This window comes from Aedes aegypti, chromosome 3 (genome assembly GCF_002204515.2).
Source record: "Aedes aegypti strain LVP_AGWG chromosome 3, AaegL5.0 Primary Assembly, whole genome shotgun sequence".
Classification (NCBI taxonomy): domain Eukaryota; kingdom Metazoa; phylum Arthropoda; class Insecta; order Diptera; family Culicidae; genus Aedes; species Aedes aegypti.
In genome coordinates, this window is record NC_035109.1 from 27882929 (window position 1) to 27895915 (window position 12987).

At 41.7% G+C, this 12987-nt stretch overlaps 1 protein-coding gene across 14 annotated transcripts in view; it reads left to right on the top strand.

Moving 5' to 3' along the window:
- Positions 1-12987, top strand: part of LOC5568528 (nuclear pore complex protein DDB_G0274915) — a 113320-nt gene that overhangs the window by 65247 nt on the left and 35086 nt on the right. For 13 of the 14 annotated variants that reach the window (XM_021855420.1, XM_021855415.1, XM_021855417.1 and 10 more), the window contains one exon: positions 4870-4968. In XM_021855420.1, coding sequence (XP_021711112.1) covers positions 4879-4968 — 90 coding nt within the window. In that variant the 5' untranslated portion in view covers positions 4870-4878. Of the gene's footprint in view, positions 1-4405; positions 4775-4869; positions 4969-12987 lie in introns of those variants that run through there. The other variant, XM_021855414.1, reaches the window with a different exon arrangement.

Genomic DNA, 12987 nt, shown 5'->3' on the forward strand with positions numbered 1-12987 from the left:
TTATTCTAGCACACGCTTGATCTAAAATAGGCATGCTTGCTTTGATCGACAGTAACTGCAGACGAGTCACACGAAACTGCTCGATTTATAAAATAGACCCCTAAATCGACTAAAAATTGAATAAGTAAGGTGAGATACAAATCTTCATTTTTATTAAGAAAAAAAACCGGAATGGTGTTTGTATGTCGCGAGTTAGCTTGAGAGCAGGTCAATTTGTTTTGCTCAAGAACTCCAACGTTTTTATGTGGAATAATATATTTTAAAATCCTCCGAGAAAGTTGAGAAAATGGGAAACGGGGTTAGAAGCAAAGAAGTGTAAGTGACAGAAACCTAGTTTTGAAATAATCGACTTTGAAGTTTTTTTTTCATTCCATATTAATTGTACAGGAGCCAAAAAACACAAGCCAATCTCGTATAAAATATTATTTTTCCTATTTGACATAAAAATTACCTAAACATTCCGTCGAAAAGCTTGAACAAGAATTTTTAGTATATTCGATTTAAAAACTAACCAAATTGTTCCCATTTTGCGTTTGGGCCCCTCAATGAAAAACCGGGAAAATTTTGAAAATTTTACCGGGAAAACCGGGAAAAAAAGCGGGAATTTCAAAATGGATATTTGGTGGCCACCCTGTAATGAAGGATTGACGGACGAGATATTGGAGGAAATGCCTTCGTCAGTACTGCGGGTGATGGAAACCAACCAGCCCCCACTTTGAGGGAGGTTAAGGATGCCATTCACCAGCTCAAGAACAATAAAGCTGCTGGTAAGGATGGTATCGGGGGCCCAGATAGCCGTAGCGGTAAACGCGCAGCTATTCAGCAAGACCAAGCTGAGGGTCGTGGGTTCGAATCCCACCGGTCGAGGATCTTTTCGGGTTGGAAATTTTCTCGACTTCCCAGGGCATAGAGTATCTTCGTACCTGCCACACGATATACGCATGCAAAAATGGTCATTGGCATAGTAAGCTCTCAGTTAATAACTGTGGAAGTGCTCATAAGAACACTAAGCTGAGAAGCAGGCTCTGTCCCAGTGGGGACGTAACGCCAGAAAAGAAGAAGAAGGATGGTATCGGAGCTGAACTTATAATGATGGGCCCGAAGAGGCTGGCAATTTGTCTGCACCGGCTGATAGGCACAATCTGGGAAACAGAACAGCTACCGGAGGAGTGGAAGGAAAGGGTAATATGCCCTATCTACAAGAAAGGCGACAAGTTAGGTTGTGAGAACTTTCGAGCGATCACCATTCGAAATGCGGCCTACAAAGTATTATCCCAGATCATCTTCCGTCGTTTGTCATATGTAGTAAACGAGTTCGTGGGAAGTCATCAAGCCGGCTTCGTTGACTGCCGATCGACAACGGACCAGATCTTTACTGTACGGCAAATCCTCCAAAAATGTCGTACCATGTCCCAACGCATCACCTTTTCATGGATTTCAAGGCGGCATACGATAGTATCGACCGCGTAGAGCTATGGAAAATCATGGACGAGAACAGCTTTCCCGGGAAGCCCACGAGACTGATAAGAGTAGGCTTACCAGAAGAATTTTTCAGAAAGGAGGACATTTTGCTTTACTGGTTTTGAAAAAGGAGGACATTTCAAAAATTTGCCATATCTTAAAATGTTTATTTTTGGAAAAAAAAAATAGAAATGTTATTGGAAAATACTGATAAGTGAACCATTTCTTCAAGAATCAACCTGAATCAATCAAAACCAGTTTGAGGAAGCAAAATTAGCGAAGTTTCTACACCCAAAACAAAGCAATGACAATTAGAACACTTAGACAAAGTGATAACTAGAACACTGATAAAGCTACTTACAACAGTGACAATGATCAGACGAATCATAATTTTTTACCTTTTATACAAAACTTAAGGGCATACTTAGAAAACATATTTTATTTTACTCTGAGAAGTGCAAAAATTTTTGTTTCGTGATCCTGAGCAAACGAGGAAATCATTTTGTAATTTTGATTTTTTTATTCCTAAATGTTTAGGATCTTTTGTATTGTTAAATAAATGGACTTTTATTCCGTTCGAGACCTAAGGCTTAATTGTTGCATAATAGCTTTTTTTATAAGATGAATAGATGGTGTGCTTCTTCTAGACAGATTTCCATAGAAACGTTGTTTCTTCACTATTTTTTTTTTTTTGTTAAATAAGAACATACATGGACCTGTATTTCTCGTTTTCAAGAAGAACTTAACTAATACCCTTTAAATTTGGTTGATAAATTTGCCCTGATATAATCCCAATATTATTATTATAGAATTTTGTGATATATAATCATAATTAAAGTGCAAACATTTTTATCTTGATATCCCAAAAGCATTTTATACCCGATAGATCTTCATGCAGCATGGGAAAGGTCGCTGTTGACCGAATATGCACAGTTAGGTCATGGGAAAGAGTTTATGAAGATATCCTTCATTATCTAACAATTAAACAATATCTAGCAAAACAAACCAGAAACACTTTTTCATATTCGATTCAAAAATCTTGGAAATATTTAAACATATTTCAAAGATTTAAATCCGTAAACGTATAGAAAAAAGTGAAAATTCACAAAGCCACCAACATTGATTTCAAATTGATAAATCCTTTATCCGTATCCAAGACTGATATATAGCTAGAGATTCTCAAGAATAAATGAGCAGAAAACTAATGGATAAATTGAATATTCGATTAATTTGAAAAAAGGAGGACATTTTCAGCTTAAAGGAGGACGGGAGGACGCATGATCAAAAAGGAGGACATGTCCTCCCAAAGGATACCATCTAGTAAGCCTAGATAAGAGCGACGATGGAAGGTGTGCAAAATTGTGTGAAGGTTTTAGGCGAACACTCCAGTTCGTTTGGATCCCGGGGACTACGACAAGGTGATGGACTTTCGTGCCTGTTGTTCAATATTGCGCTAGAAGGTGTTATGCGGAAAGCCTCGGGCTTAATAGCCGGGGTACGATTTTTATAAGATCCAGTCAATTTGTTTGCTTCGCGGATGATATGGACATTGTCGGTCGAACATTTGAAAAGGTGGCAGACCTGTACACCCGTCTACACCCGTCTGAAACGCGAGGCATCAATGGTTGGACTGGTGGTGAATGCGGCCAAGACTAGCTGGTGGAACCGAGCGCGACAGGGCTCGCCTAGATAGCAGTGTTACGATAGACGGGGATACGTTCGAGGTGGTCGACGAATTCGTCTACCTTGGATCCTTGCTGACGGCTGACAATAACGGTAGCCGTGAAATACGGCGGCGCATCATCAGTGGAAGTCGGGCCTACTATGGCCTCCACAAGAAGCTGCGGTCAAAAAAGTTTCAAACCCGCACCAAATGTACCATGTACAAAACGCTAATAAGGCCGGTAGTCCTCTACGGGCATGAAACGTGGACGATGCTCAACCTGCAAGCACTTGGAGTCTTCGAACGTCGGATGCTTAGGACGATCTTTGGCGGTGTGCAGAAAAACGGTTTGTGGCGGCAAAGGATGAACCACGAGCTCGCCCAACTCTACGGCGAACCCAGTATCCAGAAGGTGGCCAAAGCTGGAAGGATACGATGGGCAGGGCATGTTGCAAGCATGCCGGACAACAACCCTGCCAAAATGGTGCTCGCCTCGGATCCGATCGGAACAAGCAGGCGAGAAGCGCAGCGAGCTAGGTGGACGGATCAAGTGCATATCGATTTGGCGAGCGTGGGACAGAACCGAGGATGGAGAGATGCGGCCACGAACCGAGACCGCCAATAGACCTGCTTCTTTCTTTATCTGCAATCATGTACTACATTCCCGTTTCGTCGCTAGTGTATAACGACCATGGGCCCAAAGGCCCAAAGGTGGATAGTTGTGATAACTATGACCGAAGTTATCACGTAATGAACAAGCGGTTAATTCTCTGATCAACCCTGGTTGACCAAGAAACATTCAATTTGGGAATGGTCCATCTGTACAACTGAAAGCAAATTGAAGCCCATTTACTGTAACGCTAATCCGTGTAGTTTTCGTTAGTTCTATCGCCGTGTTTTCGTTTTTGGTGCTTTACATCGCATGCTTTCCACACATAGCTGTTACGAGTCTCCCCCAATTAATCAACGGGAGCATAGTTCTACTTGTGGCTTTCGCTGTCAACATCGTTCGTCACCAGAAGCCTCACGACAACACAATTTGGTTGAATTTGTTTTCGTTCAAAAAATGACGTCTCTACCTTGTTCCATCCCGCACGGAAAGCGCATGCCCCGGAACCATATGATTTTGAAACTTCCGTCCTGGACCGTTCCCTGGTGTTAAGTTCTTGGGATCTCTCGCCACTGGCACTCTCTTTCTCTTGCGATTCACTCCCTGTTCCCGTGTGGGTTCTCAGTTGTGTGCTCCTGCTTGCTGCTTCGCTCGTTTTCAGTTTTCCTTTCGAGACATCAGAGGCCTGCAAGCTTTTCCTCCTGCTGTACATAGTAGAGTCTGTCGTCGTTTGTTCTTTCCAATGGAATTGAAGGAAAAATCGTTCGATGTCTGCATTGCTTTCGCGATTAGGTCACGTGTGTGTTAAATGTGGACCCCAATTTCGGGGAAACTATCCAACGACCGACCAACGAATTGATCCTGCTGCCACCGCCATCCCACTTGCCAGTCCAATGGATACCGTGTACAATTTTCACGAAATGATTGATATCATTGATGTGATCTGCACCCTCCGAACCGAACTCAACCCGATTAATGCTAATCTTTGTGGCGAAAACGGCGGAAGCGATGTGGCCCCGTCCAATCTCGTGCAATGCAAGGTGGTTCCCCGAAAAACTTATTGCCCTAGATTCCTCGAACATCTCAAATTACATTGACTGATTCGAACTTTTCTTTCTTTTCTTCCCCCAAACAGATCGATAACATGGAGGAGAATGATCTCAAGGCGCTTCTCGAGGAAGCCATCACCTACAAACGTCCGAAGGATCGGGAACACAAAAGTGCGACGTTCAATGTGAGTTTATTCTCTATGCAAGATACGAAATGTGCCACCCAAAATTTGTGGAAATCCAAAAATCTATAACTCCCCTAGCGCCACCCCAGAAAGAACAGTGGTCGCGAGCAACGAGACGGATGCGCTCTGTTTCGGGGCCCATGATGGTGTGTTGTGTGTGACTCGATTACATAACACGCAATCCTCCCACCGATATACGTGATGATAGTGACAGTTGTGGCTGCTGCTTCTGCTGCTGGGTGGTGCTATCAGGAAAGAGTGTCGTGTGGGCCTGGGAGATTCGGAGGACTGGTTCTTTATACGTCAGAATAGATGGTTCTCATTCGCTTGGCTCTGCGAGAGCTGGAATCCGATCAAAAAGGATACTCTAACTAAGGGTAGAAGGTGTTGGACGTATCGTGCGCATGTTGCATGTTTCGATGACAGCCGCTAGCCAGCAGCACACAGGACTCTGGATAGAGTTAGTTAAGTTAGATTCGTTGCCTTTTCTCGCATCCTGGATGGCTTCGCTGAGAGATGAGAGAAAAGAAATATTACTGTTTGATCTCTTCCGTACTTTGACAGACATTGTGTTTTTGTTTGTATTCTATCTTTTTCGGAAACCAACGTAACATGTCAAAGTACTGTTGAAAGAGGAATGTTTTCATAAAATTCAGGCGAACTTGTTATGAGACCCATCAAGTTCTATGAAAACATTGTGGTTAACGGGAACCAAGAATATTCTATTTGAGAAAACACATTTGTCAGCTCCTTTACCAGAATTACAAGAAACATGTTCTTTTACGTTAACTTATCTACTTTCCTTCAATATTAGTCTCACGTGTAAGACTGGGCAAGATACTTGAGAGTTAATTTTGCATTGAAGCACACTGCATTTTGCTACTGCAGCACACTGGAATGTGTTATCACTTCAGGGGAAACGTCCCAAGTAACCACTAAGCACTAGGACCAGCATTCATACTGCATTATATGCGTCTGAACGGCAACGAAATTAATGCTCATTAAACGTATATCTGCCTTTAGTGCTCCTTTAGAGCAGGTTTTGGCGAAATGACGTGCTGCTTTAATGCTAGACCTTCAGGAACGTTGCATTTGACTGTCAAAAAATATAACGCATAAGGTAAGAGCAAAACAAAACAAAAATATAGCTGTGTTCAACGAGCTGCTCGAACTTGGTTGCAACCACTTGCGAGTCAGCTTTTGGTGTTCATTGAGCCACTCCAACCTACTTCGAGTCGCTCGGGTTTGTGTTCATTGAGCCGAGTCCAACCAACTCCGAGTTGCTCGAAACAGGTTGGAAGCTAGAGTCCGAGCTAGTTCAACCAGCTCGCAGTAGCTCGTGTTTTTCATTTTTCATTTTCATTTTCATTTTCATTTTGCAGCGTTTGGTGGGGCAATGAGAGCGCAAGTCAGTCCAAAGCCGGGGGAAGGGATAGGTAATGGCCGTAATAGTCTATGCGGACCACTTGAACACCATCGGAAATGATAGGAAGGGTTGGGGTAGGGTATAGGAAATTGGAGAAGACTTGACACAGTAATGCGATTAATGCTGCAAAATGTAAATATGCTGAGAGCAATTTAATTTGAGTTTTGGAGTTTGGTTTGATTTATTAAAATTCGAAACCATTGTACAAGTAAGAAAGAATTAGCTGATCGCTCTATAGAAAATTATGACAATATGAGAGTGATGCTAAGAACTGCTGATGGCACGATGCGACGCTTTAGAAGCTTTTGCTAATGATTGAACATTACTAAAAAGAACGCAATTCAATCGATGTACAAGTAAGACAACTTTACAGATATAAAATTATAATTCAATTCACTGATTGGCGGTGCTGATTTATATAAAAATATTTGATATTATTAAAATGAAATGTGTTACTTACTCATGATGTTTATACTTCCCTGACCAGAATTATTCTGTTTTGAGCACCCTTTTCGAAGCTATTCTATCCAGTTATCCATTGACTGCTTACAATTCTGAAATTATTCTTATTGTGCATGCTCATGCATTATATTAGTAATGATCATAATCTTGCAACAGATAAGAAGGTGAGAAAGAGAGAATATAGGAACAGTGATTAGTAATGAGTAATTATGTAGTTTTGTTAGAATAATAAACAATTAAACAGCAGTAATGAATAGCTTAAAAAATGACATTACAGCATAGCTGAGCCTTTCGGATCATAAGACCGATGTATAAAATAATTTGTTTCGAAATTGTCCGCGTGGTCTTCTAGTGCTCCTATTAAATAAGAATCAATCATAGACACACATACCGAATGCTCGTCATGACCCTATGACCAACATTTGTATATGTATAGCCTTAGCTGATGTGGCTTTTCTAATAGGTAGTTCTTTCACTCATTGATTGTCTTCAAAACCTTGTCAAGTATAGAAGATTGATTTTATTTCGTTTATTACTACAGTATTAGGTATTATTTTATGTTTTTATCACTATGGATATTATCAAGGCCAGAATTCCCAGTGAGTGAAGAATTTTATAGTACTAGAACACCATAGAAGATCGCTAAACATTACCTAATCATGGAACGGCTTTTTGCTCTATTATTTTAGGTAAATGCTATTGATCTCCCTTTGCTCCTATCCGCAACCCGGTGCACGCGCCCTGTTGGTTTTCGAAAACCTCGTAGAAGATTACAAACCGTCAATGGCATTCCCAATTACTACCCCACATTGCACATTCAAGGGTCTGATTGTGCTCCTAACCCACCCTCAGTCTGTAATCTTCTCGCCAGTTTGAAATTATATTTTCCCGAAGTGAAAGTAATTTTGATGAGTGATAGCGTAGTGCAGCCCAACTGCATAGTACAGTAGTTTAACCAGAATCTTTAGGTCAGAAGATAAAATCTAAATTTTGTAATAAAGAGGTTGCCATTGCTTTGAAATTCACCCAACATCTAATCAAAACTACTAACAACAGCGATCAATTATCAAAATTCATCGCTCCCTGGAAAATATAATTCCAAGCCCAGGGAGCTCGCAGTAGCTCGTGTTTTTGACGTTTAAAACGTAAACATTGAGAAAAAAAGCAAAATTCCGAAGCGATACGGATTGTTAAGTGCGCGAACTTTTTTTTCACGTGGAATTCCGGTAAATTAGTAAAAAGAGTAAAAAGAGCGTTCATTGAGAAAGCAGCTTGGAGTTGCTCGAAGTAGCTTTGACAGTTATTTGTTGACAAAAAATACGAGCTAGTACAACCAACCACGAGCAAGTTCGATCAAAGTCATTGAACACAGCTTATGTTTACCGTCCTTCCTTTTCTCCCCCATTTGATTTGGATGTTTTTTTTCGTGGTGGAGTTTATTTTTGCTTTTGGCGTTTGTATTGGGACTCGAACAGAAGACTTGGAGATTGACAACAGAGTGTTGATGATGGGTTTCCGCGCTACAGGATAAGTTACAGACGTTGTATGTTGCGTGAAGATTTTTACCCTATTTAAGGTGTGTGTGGGTTGCCTAGGTCCATGATGCTGCTAATCATATACAAGCATGAGTATTATTATCAATGTTTCTAGTGCAAAATATTACAAAATGATGACCATTTGAGATCAACTGGTAAACCTAATGAAATGCTTGTAATTGCTTGTAACCCTAAACCTAATGAAATGCTTGTAATTGACCAAGTGTGTTTGAGTAGAATTGTGTTTGCTAACCAAAGGCAGCTATGCAAGCAAACTGCTTGACTAGGGTAGCAAGCAGTTCAAATGCTGAGAGCGGTCAGCTGTACAGCCTATTTAAATGCTTATTGGTTATCTGGGGTTAATGTCACATGTCACAATTGTTCGAAGATAAACAAAATCTTCACTTCAGACACTACCAGGTCCAACCTTTATATCTACCTGCAGTAGACTGATGCAAATTTTCAAGTTTTTGCTCCTCTATGCTTAAACGGTGTCAATTATGATGAAAATCATTCTCCCAAAATTTGAAAAGATTTGGAAGAAATTTGACTGAACAAACCTTTCTCATGTGAAATCTACCCAGTTACAACTTTGGCGAGGTCCACATTTTGATGGGACGTGAGGATAATTTGTTATTATGTATTGATAACAAAGTCCAAATCATGCAAGGCGTATCATTAATTACTTTCAGAGCAACACTGTTTTTTTGCTGTAGAACATAGTAGCCTGGATTAAGAGTTCTGTTTGATCTTTCGACCTTGACACTTGCTTTTCCCGGGGCAAACGACGAGGGCAGGATCAAACATGTCGCGCGTCGGTCTCGTAAGTGAAAAAGTGGCGTGATCGGTGAGTTCGGTTGAAGAAAGTGAAAAAGTGCCGCGATCGGTTAGTTCTGTTTGATCTTTCGACCTTGACACTTGCTTTTCCCGGGGCGAGCGACGAGGGCAGGATCAAACATGTCGCGCGTTGGTCTAGTAAGTGAAAAAGTGGCGTGATCGGTGAGTTCGGTTGGAGTAACTGAAAAAGTGCCGCGATCGGTTAGTTCTGTTTGATCCTTCGACCTTGACGCTTGCTCCTGGGCAGTGCGTCAAGAAAGCCCGAACAGTTTTTTTTTTTTTTTTATTCATTTTGGGTTGCGCGCTTATTTTTTTTTTCCTGAGTGCTTTTTTATAGCCGAGCAAACGAGTGAAGCCGAAAGTGGATTGTGGCTGCTCAGTCAAGGATAACGGATCAATTGGTGAGCTCGTTTCATGCTACTATTTCTAATCTATAAAATATGTATGACTGCACATTCAATCGTTACAATGGTGGGATGTAAATATGATTTTTCAACAAACTATGGATGGTTCGTCACTGTGAGTGTCGACACAAACTCTGATTCATGATTTATTTATGTTTAACATTTTTTTTTTCAGAACACCTCTTATAGGGTGCCGGTGCCATTAGTGGACTACCTAAGCTATAAAAAATCAAAACAAAATAGCGAAAAGCCTTAGCAGAGATCTTTTGGCGTCAACAGAAAGATTTCAACCTCTACTATATGGGAAAAATATAAAAAGAGTGATAAAATTAATTTTTTAACATAAAATCGCTTGAGCCACTATTGGTACACGTGTTCCAGTAGTTGCGCTAGTGCTCCAGTAGTAGACGTTTAGGAATTATACAAGGAATTTTAAATAAAAAGGCAAATTTTTACACAGGTTTAACATTTTTCCCTTCGAACAGCAACTAATATCTTTCGAATGAAGCATTAAGAACATCTCTGGGACTTTTCTTCATTTTTATACATCCATTTTAAAAACTGCTTCCATCCGTTGATCCACTACTGGAACACGACGGCAACTATTGGTGCAAGGGAGCAAATTTTTTGAGTAAACTTAATTATAAATATGACTTTTTGATGAAATAAAAAGCTGAAATTTGGCAAATCGACTAAACTAGAGGCGATCTATCCACCAAAAATAGCACATGTCGTTTTTATCAAAAAATGTACGTTTTATTCCATAGTCCAATCTACTGGTACATTACAACCATTGGTACCGGCACCCTATACCTTTATTTTTGTATGTAATTAAAAAAACTTTGAATGGTTCGACACTACAAGTGTAGACTTGCGAAAGGTTCACTTTATTCAACAAACTTTGGATGGTTCGCCACTGTAAGTGTCGGCATAAGAATAAGAGTGTTCTATGATGTCCCAACCAATCGAGTTTTTTGTTTCTTTTCAAATGAGTAAAATATAATAACACATGTTTTCGTCCTGACAGCTGTAGGAATGTTACATTTAGGTATTTGTTCAACAAACTTTGAATGGTTCGTCACCTCAAGTGTCGGCATAATTTTCCTCTACATAGATATTGTTCATATCAAATGAATATATTATATTTACGTATAAGCATGTATATATCTCACAAATCATTGTTTATCATGGTCTAATCGCTTATCAAAGTGAATCCTATGACCCAACGATCCTCCCCATTAACAAACATCCCTCCCAGTAACCTTTGTGGAGATGCAGAGGCAAACACGGTCTCCAAAAAGCAAAGGTTACACACTAACATTCCTTCCCCCAATCCCACCTGACTGCAAGGACGTGGCCGGCGCCGTTATTGACCTTGTATAAATAGAGGCACTGAATTATGCACACTGAAGAAGATTATGGCCAATCCCAGCCGAACTTCTAGTTGATTCTTTGTGCATTTTCACTGACTTCGGTCAATCACGGAATAGCAACCATTGATATGTGTAGTCAGTCTAAGCTAAGCTAAGCTAAGCTGTAGAACATAGTAGCCTGGATTACTTTTATGTATTCTACCTGCCAAGAGCACCACTGTTGCCTGCCGAACAGTTGGTGAAGCATGCTACATGCAAACCCACTCTATGATGTTGAATAACAATTTATTCTAACGTCGAATCAAAATGTGATCTTCGGCAAAGTTGTAGCTGAAAGGCTTTCACATGAGAAGAGTTTGTTCACGTTTCCATAAAATATTACAAAAAGTTGACATTTTCCATAGTAATCTTGAACTTGATTGGTTGCCCGTGGTTGCTACTCCAGTATCGCCAGATCAGCTTCACTTACACAAGGAACCAACGGGATGGATGTTTGGGACTAACAGACCCTCAGTGTACAAGTGCTGGTGATCTTCTGTGTTTAGACAACAATAGCGTTTGGGGCAGCAGGGACGACAGTCCAGGGGCTTAACGGACCCCCCCCCCCCAGGACCTCTGCGAGTTGGGGAGTTGCCCAGGATGTGGTGAAGTTCGCAGTGGGCTCTGATGAACCTTCATAAAAACCACAAAAATCCGAATGCAATTCTGTCACAGCGACCGGTGCCGCTTAAAGTACCCTAGCCCAAACTAACAGGAGTGCCAACCGGCACATCAGGATTGATACCAGTGAGATCCTGATTATGGCATACTGGTCGCGATACAAACGGACAAGGCATGGAATTACGAGTAGGAGTGCTTCGAGCACATTGGGACCAACGCCAGTACGGCCCCAATTATGTATACTGGCAGCGCACGACAAAGGACAAGTAACGGTATATGTACTGGATAATATGCTTTGAGGCTGACAGCGGCGACATTCTACTCCCTTAGTAGGGTCAGGTGACACTGGCCCGAAACGGCGAGTGGGTTAATGGCGCAGGCTGCCCCCGTCCCGTAAAACCGTGGCAGGCCTTAGAGTACGTTCCAAATCCGTCGCCTGGTTGTTCCAACTGGGCGGGAGTAGGCTCAGATGCCATTACCTGACCTGCGCCGATCCGGCTCTGAACATAGTACCCCATAAAGGACTATGTCAACCCTAGCATGGCCTCCCTGCTTGCATAGATAACCATGGGATTATAAAGGCGACTATTCCAGCGGAGATGGATAGCGGCTCTTAGGGGGACCCATAAGAGATGACCAACCAAAACAAACAACTAGCGGAATGTGAAGGAGAGGCTTCTGGACCTATCAGTAACCGGCTAAGGTTCCCGCCAAGGAAGGAGGCGACCAACTTTATTGAAAACAGTGTGGGCAAAAGCCTAGATACTGTGACGACGGCAGGCACTGGCCGCTCCAGTGCAACATGTGTGGTGACCGATGGCCCGGGACTAATCGAGGCCATGGATCGCAATAGGGAGTACCTCCCTAAAATGCAGGTAGCTGCTGAGCAACTTGATGTCATCATCGAATATGTTAAAAGCAAAACAAATATCAGCAAAGACTTGAAAACAAGTCTACTGAAATTGCGACAATCAGTCCTAGCTGCAAAGCAGGACTACGAGAAAGCCAAGGAACAACTGGGCAAGGTAGAAGGCCAAAAATACACTAGGTCGTGTCAGACCGAAGTGTTTTCCTTCACAGGCAACGCGAATATATCTGATGATATTATTCGATACGCGATGCGGAAGAGGGAAGCTTCCGGGGATGAATACGTGGCGAAAAGACGTATGGTTGCTAAGGGAAAAGTGACCTACGCGGCCGTCCTCCAAAGCGGAAAAGCTGGCACGAGCCAAGCCCCGCGATCAAGAGGACATGGCAACAAAGGAGAGGCCAACACCAATCCTAAGGCCAAGAAAGCCAAGAAAAAGGAGCCACGGGTTAAC